General features: G+C 49.7%; 1 protein-coding gene across 4 annotated transcripts in view; it reads left to right on the forward strand.

The window, feature by feature from the left end:
- Nucleotides 1-14,272, forward strand: part of LOC114846528 (PH and SEC7 domain-containing protein 1-like) — a 49,393-nt gene that overhangs the window by 24,207 nt on the left and 10,914 nt on the right. For 2 of the 4 annotated variants that reach the window (XM_029135583.3, XM_029135584.3), the window contains 5 exons: nucleotides 4,137-4,331; nucleotides 4,822-4,902; nucleotides 5,226-5,338; nucleotides 5,550-5,608; nucleotides 6,267-6,356. In XM_029135583.3, the coding sequence (XP_028991416.1) occupies nucleotides 4,137-4,331; nucleotides 4,822-4,902; nucleotides 5,226-5,338; nucleotides 5,550-5,608; nucleotides 6,267-6,356 (538 nt within the window). Of the gene's footprint in view, nucleotides 1-1,841; nucleotides 2,269-4,136; nucleotides 4,332-4,821; nucleotides 4,903-5,225; nucleotides 5,339-5,549; nucleotides 5,609-6,266; nucleotides 6,357-11,000; nucleotides 12,671-14,272 lie in introns of those variants that run through there. The other 2 variants (XM_029135585.3, XM_055504247.1) reach the window with 2 other exon arrangements.

Consider the following 14,272-nt stretch of genomic DNA (forward strand, 5'->3'; position numbering starts at 1 on the left):
GATCGTACTGGACACAGGTTTAGATAAAACCCACAGAGAAACGAGTCTTGTGGCATTTGAATAAACCGGACACAAACTCAAAACAAAAGAATCACGATGAGCAATTAAACACGACAGATGTTATGATGTTAATTCACTATTGATGCTGTTTTTATTGCCTCCACTCTGAGGTCAGGACCCTGTTAATGGACTCCTGTCACATTTCAGACTAATGACTCTGTCTGTGTCATTCTCCTTGTCGGGGGCTTTGCTGCAGTGCTATTCTGGAGCCGAGTAGCTTGGAGTGAAGGTCGCTGGAAGGCTGTCTGCAGTGTGTGTGTGTGTGTGTGTGTGTGTGTGTGTGTGTCTGTGTCTGTGTGTGTGCAGGTGTTTTGTTGTTGTGGGTTTATATAGGAAAGACAGGCGCTGTTTGCAAGAGAATGAGTGTGTGTGTGTGTGTGTGTGTGTGTGTGTGTGTGTGTGTGTGTGTGTGTGTGTGTGTGTGTGTGTGTGTGTGTGTGTGTGTGTTAAAGGCAGATGGCTGCTGCAGCAGTGAAGAGTTCACCTTGACTGTTTAAGTCCCAAACACTTCATCTTGACTCCTTTACAGACTCAGACTCTCACTTGCAGCAGAGACGATGTTACCTCTCTACACATATTTATAACTTTGCAAAACATCAAGGTGTAAAACACAACAGCTTTTCATTCTGTCGTTCATTGATGTGTGGAGGATATTAAATATGGCAGTTCATCTGGCTGCTACTTGTTCATGGTCGGTTTATGCATGTGATGGTAACTTGGTCTGACAGCACTGCAGAGAAGCAGATGTCACCTTGTTGCTTTGACCACTAGAGGGCAGCAGAGTAAAGCAGTAAAGCAGCGTTAATCTGGCGCAGGTGTAACACAATGAAGTCTGAAGATTATGGTGTCACTTCCCATAAAGTAAATAATCTGCCTTACATGTAGACCTGGTTAAAGTTAGTGGCTGTAAAGTGATACCAGCCTGATTGTCCGTCCGTCCTAGTTTCAATTCAAGTTTGCTCTAGTTACAGTGGATTCATGTACAAATGCTGGGATCATCTTCACTTTACTGTATTGAAACAGAAAACTTGCATTGTGGCTTTGTCTCGGTTTCCTGTTACAACACAAGTAAAAGTAAATGTTCGGTTCAAAATGACCTTATCGCATTTCTATGTGGCGCCACGAGGCCGCCCTGGAATCCAGGAGCGAGGCAACATGACAAATATTTCTGAAGGCTTGTCCGTACTTTGATAAAAGTTGGAATTTCACTCCCCGGCCCTCCTCCTCCTCCTCTTCCTCCTCCTCCTCCTCCCTTCACGTCACCCTTTTTAGATTAGACAGTGGCTCATTGTGCCGAGCTGCCCACCGCTCTGAGAGGGCTTTCAGTAATGTGTGGCCGCCGTTGAAGCAGAGGCTCACGCTGGGGATTCTCTCAGGACCTCCCGGCATTATGCTGCTGGCTCTTCATGAGACAGTGCTCACAGGTGTCAGGGCCCAAACCAGGGGGAGGCTCAGTCTTATGATTATGACCACTGCTGCTGGCCCAGATGAAGAGTGTGTTGTAAACAGATTCCATAGTGGCTTCAGGCGCTGATGAACGGCCACTAAGCGCTTGGAGTTTTAGGGTTTAAACACACAGACACCTCATGTCTTCTATCACCTGAACCAGGACATGCTCAGGTGTGATGCAAAAGAAAAAGGGAGGAAAAGTGAAAGGTGCCTTCAGTTTTAAAGTTTCATGCTATGTTTCAAGGTCAGCAGGGGACAGTGAGCGTTTACACAGTGGAACGGGGAGGGAGAACGAGGGAGGGAGGAGTGAAAAGAGGGAACAGAAACAACAGCAAACAGCCCCAGAGGGAAAAGGATAGAGGAGGAGAGGCGCTGCAGGACAAACAGCTCTTTACTTTGGGGGAAGGAGGCTCGCTGAGAAGCTCAAATGACAGCAAACACAGAGGGAGAGTGAGAAAGTGCGTATGGAAACGAGGGAGTCATGAGGTCTGAGTCCGACTCCAAACCAGGGGGAGGAATGTCAGAGTCGGAGGCGCCGGGCTGCCCGGGAGCGACCACAGGTGTGCGTTAGCCGTTCTGGACTTCAGCAGAGATGCGTTCGGGCCGTGAGGCCACGAGGAGAGGAGGGGGCAGACAGGGGGGCAACCTGAGGCCAGGGGCCCGTCAGGGGCCGCCGAAGACGCCGTCCGTCTTCTGCTGTCGCGGCTCGTCTGCACTCGGAGAGGAGCGGTACATGGCGACTAGGCGGTCGTGCCACAGGTACGTCCCCACCCAGGAACCCGTTCCAAACCTGACGGGCACGGTTCCAGTAGGATTTGAATATTGCCCTCGGCCAAAATGAAAATGCAAATGGCGTTTTGCGGCATAACTGACGGTTTTCGACCGAGTGTCATTTGGGAGAACTGTGTGGCTTTTAGTCCTGCTTCTTTAGCAACATGGAGCTCCCCCACAGCTAAACCTTGAGACACTTGATGTGACAGCCGTGATGTACAATCTTTAATCAAAGGAAATTTGATTAAGTTGTACTGGCACTAATATTTCTTTGTCCCAGAGTATAAACTCTGTTTTTCTGAGAAAACCGGGAAAAGTGGAAGTATTATGAGTTATGGCTGAAAATGGTCATATCCTACAACACCCAGAAGGCATTGCGCTCTTCTGAGCTGCAGTGATTGGTCCTACAGTAACTGTGCCGCCGACTGTGGGGCGCGTGTTTGGACATTTCTTTAGGTTTTTAACCAAAGGTTATATTTTACCAGTGTGTTTGAATAAAGACATCATTTCTAAGCTGTTTAGCAGCCTGTTAGTTTGGGTCAAAGCAAAAAGTTGTTAGAAAGACACAGATTAATCCAAGAGTCTGTGACAATAAGTAACTTAAGCTAGCGCTACTCCCATTAGCAACGTAAGCTAATGCTACGCCCCACAACCCAACAAACAAAGCCAGACAGGCATCAGCTCATAACTTTACTCTAACTTCACAGCACAACCTACAATAAAAGGTTGAATATATTACTCACTGCTCATTCGATCGTTTGGGCCTGGCTGTTTTTTTCCAGTTTCTTCTTAGTTTGCTGCCTTGCTCTGCACGCATACAAGTGATCATGGACTGTGTACAACTTGCTGTCTTCTAAATAATCTATGAGAATGACATGTTTTACCTCATCTTCAGCTGCCCTAGTGGACTGGAGGAAGACATTATAATTTCTCTGCATAGAAAATATGGAGGAATCTGACTGTCCCTTTATTCTTAATTACTCAAACATTTTTGGTCACCCCTATTGAAAAGTGGTGAAGTGTTCCTTTAGGTCCAGCCTCACAGATGATGAGAGTGACTGTAGTATTGTTCCTCTGGGGACACTGTGAAATCTGACCATTGAACCCTTTCTCCTCCAGTCAGCTTGTTATTAATTACTGTTTGCTCTGCTGTGATTTTTCCTGACTCACGTACAACAGATAAATGTGTTCACGTGGGAAGTGAAACCCTGGGATTGTGGGTTTTCTTGGCCCGGCGCTCGTGCTGAGAACTCCCAAAGAGAGCTTGGCGCGTTTAGGAAGTGTTGCTGCTTTTCGCTTGTCGGAATACGAAAACTGTGCCGAGCCGTCTTTGTGCTCTGGGGCTGACGTGCCACAAGCGGCCGCACAGCTCGGCCACAAATGTCAGCATCATGTCACATTCTTGGTGAACTCAGAGACCGTCCGGAGAAGGAGCTCGCTCTCAGCTCAGTGTGACATAACAGGCTTAAACTAAAATTCAGACTTTGCACCGATAATACTTTGAAGGGGATTAATTAGGCAACGGCAAGTAGAAATTGGTGGAGCTATACAGAGCGTATACATTCACTTTAAGCCTGATTTAACATCAATTAAACAGTTTGTTGGTGAAAATTTGCACCATTCACTACTTCTTCACTTTAATCTCTGCCTTTTATTTCTCAGTAAGCTTCTTTTATCGCCATCCTCTAGCCGCTCGTCTTATCTTTATCACAGGTTATTTAACAGATCTCTATCCTCCTTTTTAAGCTCCTTTCTCCTCATTAACCGCTCTTATCTTCCTCCTTTGCTTTTGTCCTATTCTCGCCCTAAAACCCAAAGTTGAGCGGGAAACTTCCCGTCCGCTCTGTGTCTCTCAGCAGGGACAAGGCCCGTCTGGCGACAGACTCGGAGCTGGACCAGGACCTCAGCGAGCGTCTGGGCCTGAGCAGCAGCGACACCCTCACCAACGGCAGCCGCCGCGCCGACGTGGCCGCCGCCAAGCGCCTCGCCAAGCGCCTCTTCAACCTGGACGGCTTCCGGAAGTCGGACGTGGCGCGTCACCTCAGCAAGAAGTGAGCGGCGCCATAGTGGCCTATTCTGTTCGAAAAATGAACAGATGGTTGCGGTTTCAACACAACCACGGAGCCCAAAGCAAACAACAACCTGCACAACCACTTTCCAAAGCCTTTTGTGTCTTATATACACACAATCCAGAATCAGTGCCTCTTCTACATTTACCACAGTGCTACTTTACATTCTGCCTGCGCCAGCACATTAGTGCTGCTCCATCAGCTCATCGGGCCGTCAGCTGTTTGCTCGTGCTGATGAGGAAGAATTTGGGATTAAAGGGTTTCCTCACTTTCTGACACATGCACCTGGGAATCTCCCCGTCTTCTTTTTTGTTCTCCTCCGGCCTCCGGTCCAGATTTTAAGCTGACGGTACAGAGTGCACACTTACTGACAGGCAGTTTCTTCACATTCAGAGCTGTTATGATGACTTGGTGTGTTATGTTACGTGTCTCTTATTTAAAATTGATTACCTTTAAATCCGTCTTCCCACAGTAATGACTTCAGCCACATGGTAGCTGAGGAGTATCTGAGTTTCTTCAACTTCACCGGTCTCACGCTTGACCAGGCTTTACGGTGAGAACACACATCACGCATCCATACTGCACCCTTGTCAGCGTTCAGTGCCCTCCGTTGCTGAACACTGTCCTCTAGAGGGCAGCGTTGACCTTGCATTCAGAGTCCTCCAACAGAAGAGTCCCTTTTACACTATTGCACTATTACAAGCAGCAAAAGAAGCTAAAATAGATCCGCTAATTACATATGAAAATAGGAACTTTTACCAGCAGGACGTGCTCTGATCACTGTTTTAAACCAGTACATCCTGTGTGGCACCTGGTTATGTATCACAGCCTCATTTTCTGTGTTTTTCCTGGCCGTCCTTGTGTTTGTGGCTGCAGGACCTTCCTCAGGCAGTTTGCCCTCGTGGGGGAGACTCAGGAGAGGGAGAGGGTGCTGTCACACTTCTCTAGGCATTACTGGGCCTGCAACTCCAAAGTCATGCCGTCGGAGGGTGAGTGCTGTTCTCGCAGCCGGTGAATCTGTTCATGAACATATACTGATGCGAGAAGCTTGGTCGTCATGGAGACCGTTCACCCTGTTTATATGAATGTGAGAATATGAGGGAACAATAACACCTGTTTAATGAGTTGCTGCTCATCTCCTCTTGTTTTCTACGATCAGATAGATGGTTTAGTTGTTAACTCTCCGTCTCCGTCCTGTAGATGCAGCTCACACGCTCACCTGTGCCCTCATGCTTCTGAACACAGATCTACACGGTCAGGTGAGTCACGGACGTGTCAGTGTGTTTAAAGGGCACATTCACTGTACATTACAGCAGGCGTGGCTGACGGGTTCACTCGGGTCGACAACAAAGAGAGAATTAAGAAATTAAAGTTGAGAGCTGACCTCTCCTTACACTCCCCAACACATGTGGGTCTGGCTTTGGCTCCTGAGCTTCTTTCACCATGATTAATCTGCTGGTGCTCCAGTCAGAGCCTCGCTTCACAAATCTGGGCCATTACTGGCTGTCGTCTGTAACGGTACAGCTTTGCGGATGAACGATGAATAAAAAGAGATGAGGATCAGCTCTTATGAGGAGGAGCTAATTAGGGAAGGATTGATGATTGTCACCACTGTCCTTCCTGTTTGACATCCTGAAGGGACTGACTTCACTGGAGCGTAGATGCTCCGCACCACTTTACAGGAGCCCCAGAATAATCACACAAAGCATGTTCATCTGTCAAACTACTAAACATCATAGGCAGGACATAAAATCTTTCATTAGTAAAAGAGCCATAATTAAAAAAACAAATCAAAGTTTGTGGACTTAATTAAAATAGACCACATCAAGGTGTCGTTTTTTGTTAAACTGAGTGTGAAGATTGTGGAAGTATTGGTGTGAAGCAAAAGTACATTTACACTTATTTCCGCATTTGCAGAACATTGGCAAGAGGATGTCGTGTACACAGTTCATTGGCAACCTGGAAGGACTGAACGATGGCCAAGATTTTCCCAAGGATCTGCTCAAAGTAAGCTACTTTCAGGTCTGAAATAGCACAGGCGCATGCTGTCGTACACTCCACTCGAGCGCGAGCGGACCGCGTGCCAGCGCTGCATTGTCCCCCAGGTCCGAGCCCGGGCCCGGCTGCCAACTGGCATCCACCTCCTCTCCAGAGGCCTCCAATCAGAGGCCCGCCGGCCGCCACTTCCTGCGACGCTCGGGCAGCGATCTGCGGACGGGGGGCGAGGCTCAGCTGCCCCCGGGTGTCGGCGCGAGCCTGCGTCAGCGCTAGCTCAGGCCGTTAGCGCAAACAAGCTGCGTTTGGTCGGGACCGATCGGGCCCCGTCAGTCAGGGCTCAGACAGAGGGGCCACAGGAGGCGCAGCCCCATCAGCGCCTAACGATGATGCTGTTGATTCGAGCGTCCCGAGGCAAGTCAACAAGTTGGATTAATGTGGAGACGGAGCGCGTTCCGTGAACCCGTCAGTGAGGATCTTTGTCTGTTGTTGAGGGCAGACGGGGTCACGCGCCCATGTGACTCCAAGCGAAGCGAAGAGGAACGCGTCCCATAGGCATCCATTAGCTGCTTTATGATCCGGGGCCGTCTTTTTAATCATGCCGTCCCTTTCTTTGGTGCTCTTTCTCTCTCAGTGAGACTCTCTTGGTCTCCTAGCCTCCAGCTACACTATCTGCTCTCTGTTTATATCCTCTTGTTCTCTGCCTGCCCGCCGCCGCTCGCTGCTTATCGCCGGCTCTGTTTATCTCCTCTGGAGCCCAATCTCCGCCGGTAGACTGCGTCTGCTGCCACCCTTATCTCACGCGCCTTCACCTCCACCCAGTCCCGCTTTGCTTCGTCCTGACCTCAGCTCCCCTTTTGCCTCCACCTACTGAGCCGCCTTGTCCTGGATTGTGTCACGCTAGCTGGCGTGTGCAGCCCTTCTGACAGCCTTGCTAACTCATAGTCATTATGACATGAAATGATTCAGTACAGAATATTAAAGCTGCTATAACAAGTTTCAGGCCACTTGGGGGCAGCAGAAACAACAACTACAACTAAGATTATCAACGGTGGTCACAAAGTTAATTAAACATATTTTATGGCGTCTCATTTTGCATCCTAATGGTTTGTTGGGGTCCGGCTCGGCCACGTTTGGACTCTGCTTTCTTGTTTTTCTCCATCCTCTGCTATCAGTCCATCATTTCCTGCGACAAAATGCCTTGCAACCCTCCCTGCAACCCTCATTTCCTCCACTCATGTTCCTGCGTTCCAATTTCCCCCTTCGCGTCTGGTCTGGGTGTATTTATGGGCTGTAAGTACATGAGGAAGGAGAAATGCCTCGTTCTGCCTGGTGTCCTGCAGGTGCTTATTAGGGCTATGAAATCACATCTCACACACCGTTGACCCCCCTTCATTTGCCATCAATCCCCTTGTTGCCTCTTTAATTCCCTGAGGTTTGCAGCGAGGCCTAATCGCTGTAGACGTATATAAAAGACACGCATTTGATGATGCTTTCCATGTCGTTACTCAGGCTGTCGTGTACTGAGGGAGCCAAAACTGCCGAGTGGTGCCTCTGTCACTAAGGCAGAAATCTGCTGGGTGGTGGACTGGAAAATAATGACAGGAGCTTTGCATCCCCATGATGCCTCCTTCCACCTTGCTCCCTCAGCTGCCTCCTCCATCATTAATATTCCCTTTCTCTCAGTCCTGTTTTGTAGCCTTTTGCTTCATTTATCATCTTCAGCAATTCTCTCAGTTCTTTCCCCCTCTCTCAACTAGTCTCATTACGTTCCCCTCCGATTCGTCTCCTGCAGAATAAAGCCTGTGATGGCGTATGGGAGGAGAATGGAGCAATCTCCTGAGCCGTGTGAGCTTTTGGTTGTTCATTTAAAGACACCTCCGGCTCCATGACGCCAGCAGGGCTGGAGGAACCAAAGTGGTGCTTGATCGAACCTGACACAGTTTGGTGCAAACGTTGGCACATATTGTCACTGTGACTTTTGGTAATAATAATAATCATGTTTTCATCCAAATGTAGGTAGTGTGAATTCTTGCACATTTTGTTCTTGATGCGTTATTGTGTGGACTTGTGTGGATTGTGTCATTTAGTAGCATATGAGAAAGTTTCTCGGCCAGAGGTATTTTGTATCTTCCTTCCTTTTTTTACCTAATATCACAAATGATCTGATCATAAGCCAAGGTCACTGCGACCTCATGTGTAAATAATTCCCATCGATGCAACATTATTCAGAAATGCCTGAAGGGACTTCTAGATTCTAGGCCATCCTCGTGTACGCTGGTCAGTTCTCTATTGAAACAACGACCTTCCAGCAGAAGTCGGATCATCAGGTGGAACACGTGACACATGTCCGCTCGAGTTCTGCTTGTTAACTTGTCTCAATCAACCTGTTGTTGTTGTTCCAGGGTTAATAATGAGGCCGTAAATGATCTTAACGCACTTAACAGAGGTTATTTCCTCCCACAATTTCCAACATGGGAGGATCCGTCAGCAGTGATGAGACCGGCGAGCGGGAGTTCACGCAGGGGTCTCTGAATCCGTTCACTAACACTTTCACGTCTTCTCCTGTTCAAACTACTACACATCATAAAAACGTCAGCGTATGGGTGTTGTCGCCCGTTGCGTGCTGTAATTTGTCCACATTCTCATCTGCAGCGCTGCGACTAAACGTGCGCATGGCTAATCAGCGGTTCGCAGTTGGGGTAATTACTACAAAGAGAAATGATTAAGACTCGTGGTCCCAGTGCTGCTGGGAGCCTCCCAGCTTACACGGGGGCTTCATGTTCTCTTTCCCCTTTGTAGCAGAGGACAACTGCTGTGCGGCCGCTCCCTGCGGAATGTGGAGCTCTGGCTGCTGGTTCAGGCGCCCACATTAGAGCAAGGTTTCCTCCTCAGGTTGAGCCCCCCCTCGTCCTCTGCGTCTCCTCGGTGCTCGGGGCTTGAAGTGGGGGCTAATGATGCTACAGCAGGTTCTGCTGGAACCAAAACGCGGCGGAGCTCTTTTTTGGGAACACTAATTAGGTGTGCTGATGGCATCGATTGCGCGGCGCCGCTGAAGGCGGGGAGGCGGCGGGCGGCTTATTTGTTTCTGCAAACGAGTGAGGCCGGAATGTGAGGTGACGGCGGCCTCTGTGTTTTTACGCGCTGCCAGATCGAGTGTAAGTAAAGCAGTGCAGCTGTCTGTTTCTAAGCAGTAAGCTGACGCGTGAAGGATGAGCATTAAACAGGCAAACAAGAAAAGGGCCACTGAGGTGAGCGTGGTTATTTACAATAATCCCAGCTGGCTCATTTTGCTCTTGTTTATTGGATTTTTTCCATTTGAGTCCATTTTTCTCCGTAAAGACAAAAGACGCATTCTCTTAATTAATGTCCTTTATCCCTTTAAACCGAAGCCAACACCTGCTGCCCAGAGGAGCAGACACTGCATTGATCTGTCACGGAGCCCAGTCAAGAAGAAAAGATGGAGAGCGTGTGACGAAGGGGCGGCTGCTGAGGTCAGCAGAGACCTGTAGCTCGTTTTGGGGGGGGGGGGGGGGGGGGGGGGGCGTTACAGGAGACCTGACAGGGAGGAAAGCAGCCAATCCACAGACTTCTGCGTGAGCAGGTGTTTTCCTTTCGGTCTGCAGTGACCCGGCTTCGTGAGTAATTCAGGGTTAAGTGCTTTGCACAGGTGCGACTTGTTGGTTTTCTTGGAATTCGCGCTGCCGGCTACAAACACACAAGCTGCTGCCGCCGCCCACGAGGTGAGGGAAAGATGGCCGCCGAGGATAACAGTCGGAGAAACCAGGGCCCCAGCGTCCTCCTCCTGCGGGCGGTGCCGGGTGGACCTGCTCCGCGAGCTGGAGGCGCCTGCGTTGTACAGAAAACAGATTATAGGCAAATACAGTAATTAATAAGAGCAATGGAGGCGGTGGACGGCGCTGCGAAGCTCCGGTTTCAGCCGGTTTTCCATCCCGTCCGGATCAATACAGTGTTTATTGAGTGACCACAGAACAGGACAGTGGCCATTAGAGCTGGTTGATGAGCACCGCTTCAGAACACGTGGGATGTGGAGGAATCCTCCGCGGTCCCGATGCTGATTTAGCCAGAAGAAGGATTTTCTGCATTCTTCACTTCCCGTCTCGTGTGGCGTTTCTGTGTTGGATCGTCTGCCAGTAGAAAGCGTCAGATGCTGTTTTTAAGTAACAGCAGCTTCTTGTCACCGTTCGTCCGCTCCTCTTGCCTTCACCTGTTCCCTGTTTAGCCACCAGATGTCGCCTTCCCTGTCTCACCTGTTCACCTGTCTTGTCTCCACTTCCTGTCTTTCGATCTGTGGATTTTGTCTCCTGTGTATTTTCAGGTTGACTTTTCACTATTGTTTAGTCCTGAGATGAAGTCAGTTCCTTGTCGTGTCTGGAATTTCAAATCATATTTATTGATATTAAGTTTTTAACCTTTCACATATTTTTCTGTTTCTCTATAATTACGGACTAAATTTAAGATAAACGCTGAAACTTTTGCCACATGCTCTCATTGGTGCATTTTTGTCGAGTGCATGTGTGGATAAAACCCTGTCTGCATTTGTGTGTTTGTGACGATTGAGCTGGGAGAGTGTGATTTGCTGGTGATGACTGAGAGGGGGGAGGCGGGGGGGGGGGAGCGAGGCGGGGAGGGAGGTACGCATTGACGAAGCCGGAGTGAAGCGGGCAGAAGAGGCAGAGCGCTGTCCGTGTCCGCTTCGTTTTCCTTCTGCGACCCAGGCGGACAGCTCTCCTCTCCCCCCTCTTCCTCTCGTGCTCCACGGCTGCGGACGGAGCAGGGAGGAGAGCAAGGAACGGCTGGAGGACCGGGCAACCGAGGCGGGCGTCGCGCAGAAGACGAGGGCGGCATGAAAGGCGTCTGCGGCGGGAGGAGAGCGCGTTTCCCCCCTTCAGACACCCGCACCCGCCCACCGTGCAACGGGAACGGACCGGAACCAGCGTGTTGAGAGAAAATGCCCGGTGCGAGAAGTGGATCGCGGAGGAGGGGGGGGCGAGCGAACCATGACGGCAGACGTTACACATGGACCGGGAGCCGCGGGAATAAGTGACAGTCTGGCAAGCAGCACCTGACGGGGTCCATTTTACAGTGCGAGCAACAGGAACGTGCGAGCTTCTTTGTGCTGAGCCGCTTTTTCTACGCCTGCTTCTTTTTTTATTGTTGCCGTTGTTTTTGCGGCTTGTGACGAAATCCACGGCGCTCCTTTGGAATCCCTGCTCCAAAGTCCGAGCGCGGCTGCGCCTCCCTCCCGCACACCCCGCACCTTCCCCGCTCGTGCGTGCGCGCGCGTTTCCTCGGCCCCGTGCTGGCGCCCGTGGAAGCACGTGAGCCCAGTGTGCGCCGCGCGTGTGCGTGTGCGCGCGTGCTCCTTTCACCTCCCCGGTTCCACGTTTCGCGCCCGTCTGTTTCGTGCTGGCTGTCCGTTCGCACCTCCGCCAGCGTTTCGTACCATCTGTGAGCGCGTCGGCGCGCGCGTGGATCGAAGGGACGTGCACGCCGGACAGGAGTAACTTGGCCGACGCCGTAAACGGCCACCTGGGGAACCGAACCGATCCGAACCGCCTTGACCGGCAGATGATTCGACGTTAAGCTCCAGCAGATGAACCTGGATTTATTTATTGCACCGCTGTGGCCTAATCTCACCTGCAGACGAACTCCAGTAAATAGTTCCTCTGCATGTATAATACATTGACTCCGTATCAATAATTCAGCTTCAGGTGTGCGTCCGTGTTTCCTGGTGGGCGTGGATGAAGACACTCAGGGGCGACTGTGGAGCTCTGATCCCACTGGTGTCGCTGACGGACTTGACAGCAGCCTGATGCGTTGCCTCCCTCTGGTCTCCGCTGATCACCGGCTGCTTTCTGTAACAACTGAATTCACTTCCAGCTGTCTGTCGGCGCATCAGTGTTCACTGGACCTCATCCAGATCCGAAGAACCTCATTTGGCACTTTTTTTTAAATCTCTTTAGCAGATTTTCTTTTTTTTCCCCACGTGATTTTGATTTTTTTCCCTTCAGGGCTAAAAGCAGATTTTGAATGTCCAGCGTTGTTTGAACTCGAAGCCAAGGTCTGTGACATCGGTACCGTCCTCTCCGGCCATGATTGGTGTTAACAGCCTGCACTCGGCGGGGCGCCTGCGCTCGCGCTCTCTTTGCACTGTGCGCTACGGAAGAGACTTCCGGATGATGGACCCGTTCCGCTATCCCAGAACCCCACGCTCGCGCTCGCTCAAGCCGCTGGTGTTTCCGGACCTCCTGGGCAAGGCTCAGGACGGCCAGAACCACCCACAGGCCAGGAAAAGGAGGAAGGTACTCGCAAATCCCTTCTGTTTTTTATCTTTATCTATCATTGGTTTGTTGCAACCCTCTGAGGCCCAAACAGCCACATGGCCACGTTTAGACCTAATTGGCCTAAATTGTGTCCAACAACGCAAATTTTCTTTCCTGGAGGAAAGTTCTTCTCTGCGCGTCCACCCACCCCGAACCCCTCCCGGGACGTAGACGCAGTAATGACGTTAAACAGTCTGGCTGCTGGTAGAATCGACCTTTAATTTATCCGGTGATGCTTCACAGGCAGCGGGCCATTATTCCAAGCATTCCAGCCGTTCGCACGTCCTCTAGGCGGATAGTGGTTGATGGAGGGGTCTGTCAGTGTGCCAGGACTGATGGGGCCATGCACCGCAGCGCAGTACTCTATATTGTGTCCACTACTCAAAGTTAATGGGTCTCATTTATTTGCACTTGGTGACGTTGATGAAGCAAGAAGGTGATGAAGATCCACGAGCCTTCAGACCGATAATCTGCAGTTTTTGCCTCCTCGGTCTCCTGCCTTTAAATCTGCTGAATAAGCAACGTTCCCCTTAGTGTTTACAGTAAAAAGCTCCCTTTTACCTCCACATAATAATAAATCTACTCTGCAGGATGAGCCGAGCGCTGGGAGATGAGCTCAGCTGTGACACAGTTTCAGCGTGCAGTATGTTTCTCTTACACTAAATCAGCAGTGAAGTGTGTCAGCGCGGGCACGTTGTGGTCGCACTGTGCATACATTCATCATGAGAGCTGCTCAATCAGTCAACAGGAAAATAATCAGCAACCAATTACAGCCACGAGAGACATTTTTAGGAACAGGTTGCAGATATTTCCTAGTTTCCATTTTAAAAATATATCGTTTTATTGAGGATGTGTATGTTTTGTAGGTCGATAACCTGATATTCATCAAAATGCATTAATAATTAGTGCCAGCCTTAGTAACTGTGTATATGTTACATGTAATGATTTGCACATTAGTTTGCGTCACCATTCTTGACAGGAAGGTAATTATCTTCCTTGGAAGCTGAGTTTGGAAAAAGGTGCAGTTTTGTTTACTTGAGCAAAGAAAACTTGTTTAGACAGAATCCCGGGCTGCTGGTGCCGATCACGCCGCTTTTTACTGATAATAATTCGCTGTTAATATTTGATGTCGACCAGATTTGTGCTGCAGAAGCTGTTTCGGTAGCTCGCCTGCATTCCTGTCTATCGCGGCTATTAAAATGTATGAGCATATTTAGTTTGTAGCGTAGCGCGAATGCTAAGGGTTGACAGTGGGGCGCAGGGAAAGGGAATAAATCCATAATGGTCCGGGCCGGCTGGACATTAATATTCATGACGCACTGGAAGGAAGTAATTCTGATTAGTAGCAGTTTCAAAGAAAAAGCTGGAAATGAACCTGATTAGTCACACAGAATCAACCCCCATTATAATTCCAATTTCATTTGACGGAACTTCAGTGCTACACAAAGATAGTCATAATAGGTTGGCTGATTAAAACACGCACAACTGAAGGGCAGGCGTTATCAGCAGTTGTTTAATCAAAGGAACATAATGGATACGGATCGATGTATCTGAGTCTGGGGCCTCCAGGTCTTTGAGGAG

The sequence above is a fragment of the Betta splendens genome, chromosome 19 (assembly GCF_900634795.4).
Source record: "Betta splendens chromosome 19, fBetSpl5.4, whole genome shotgun sequence".
In the NCBI taxonomy this organism is placed as follows: Eukaryota; Metazoa; Chordata; class Actinopteri; order Anabantiformes; family Osphronemidae; genus Betta; species Betta splendens.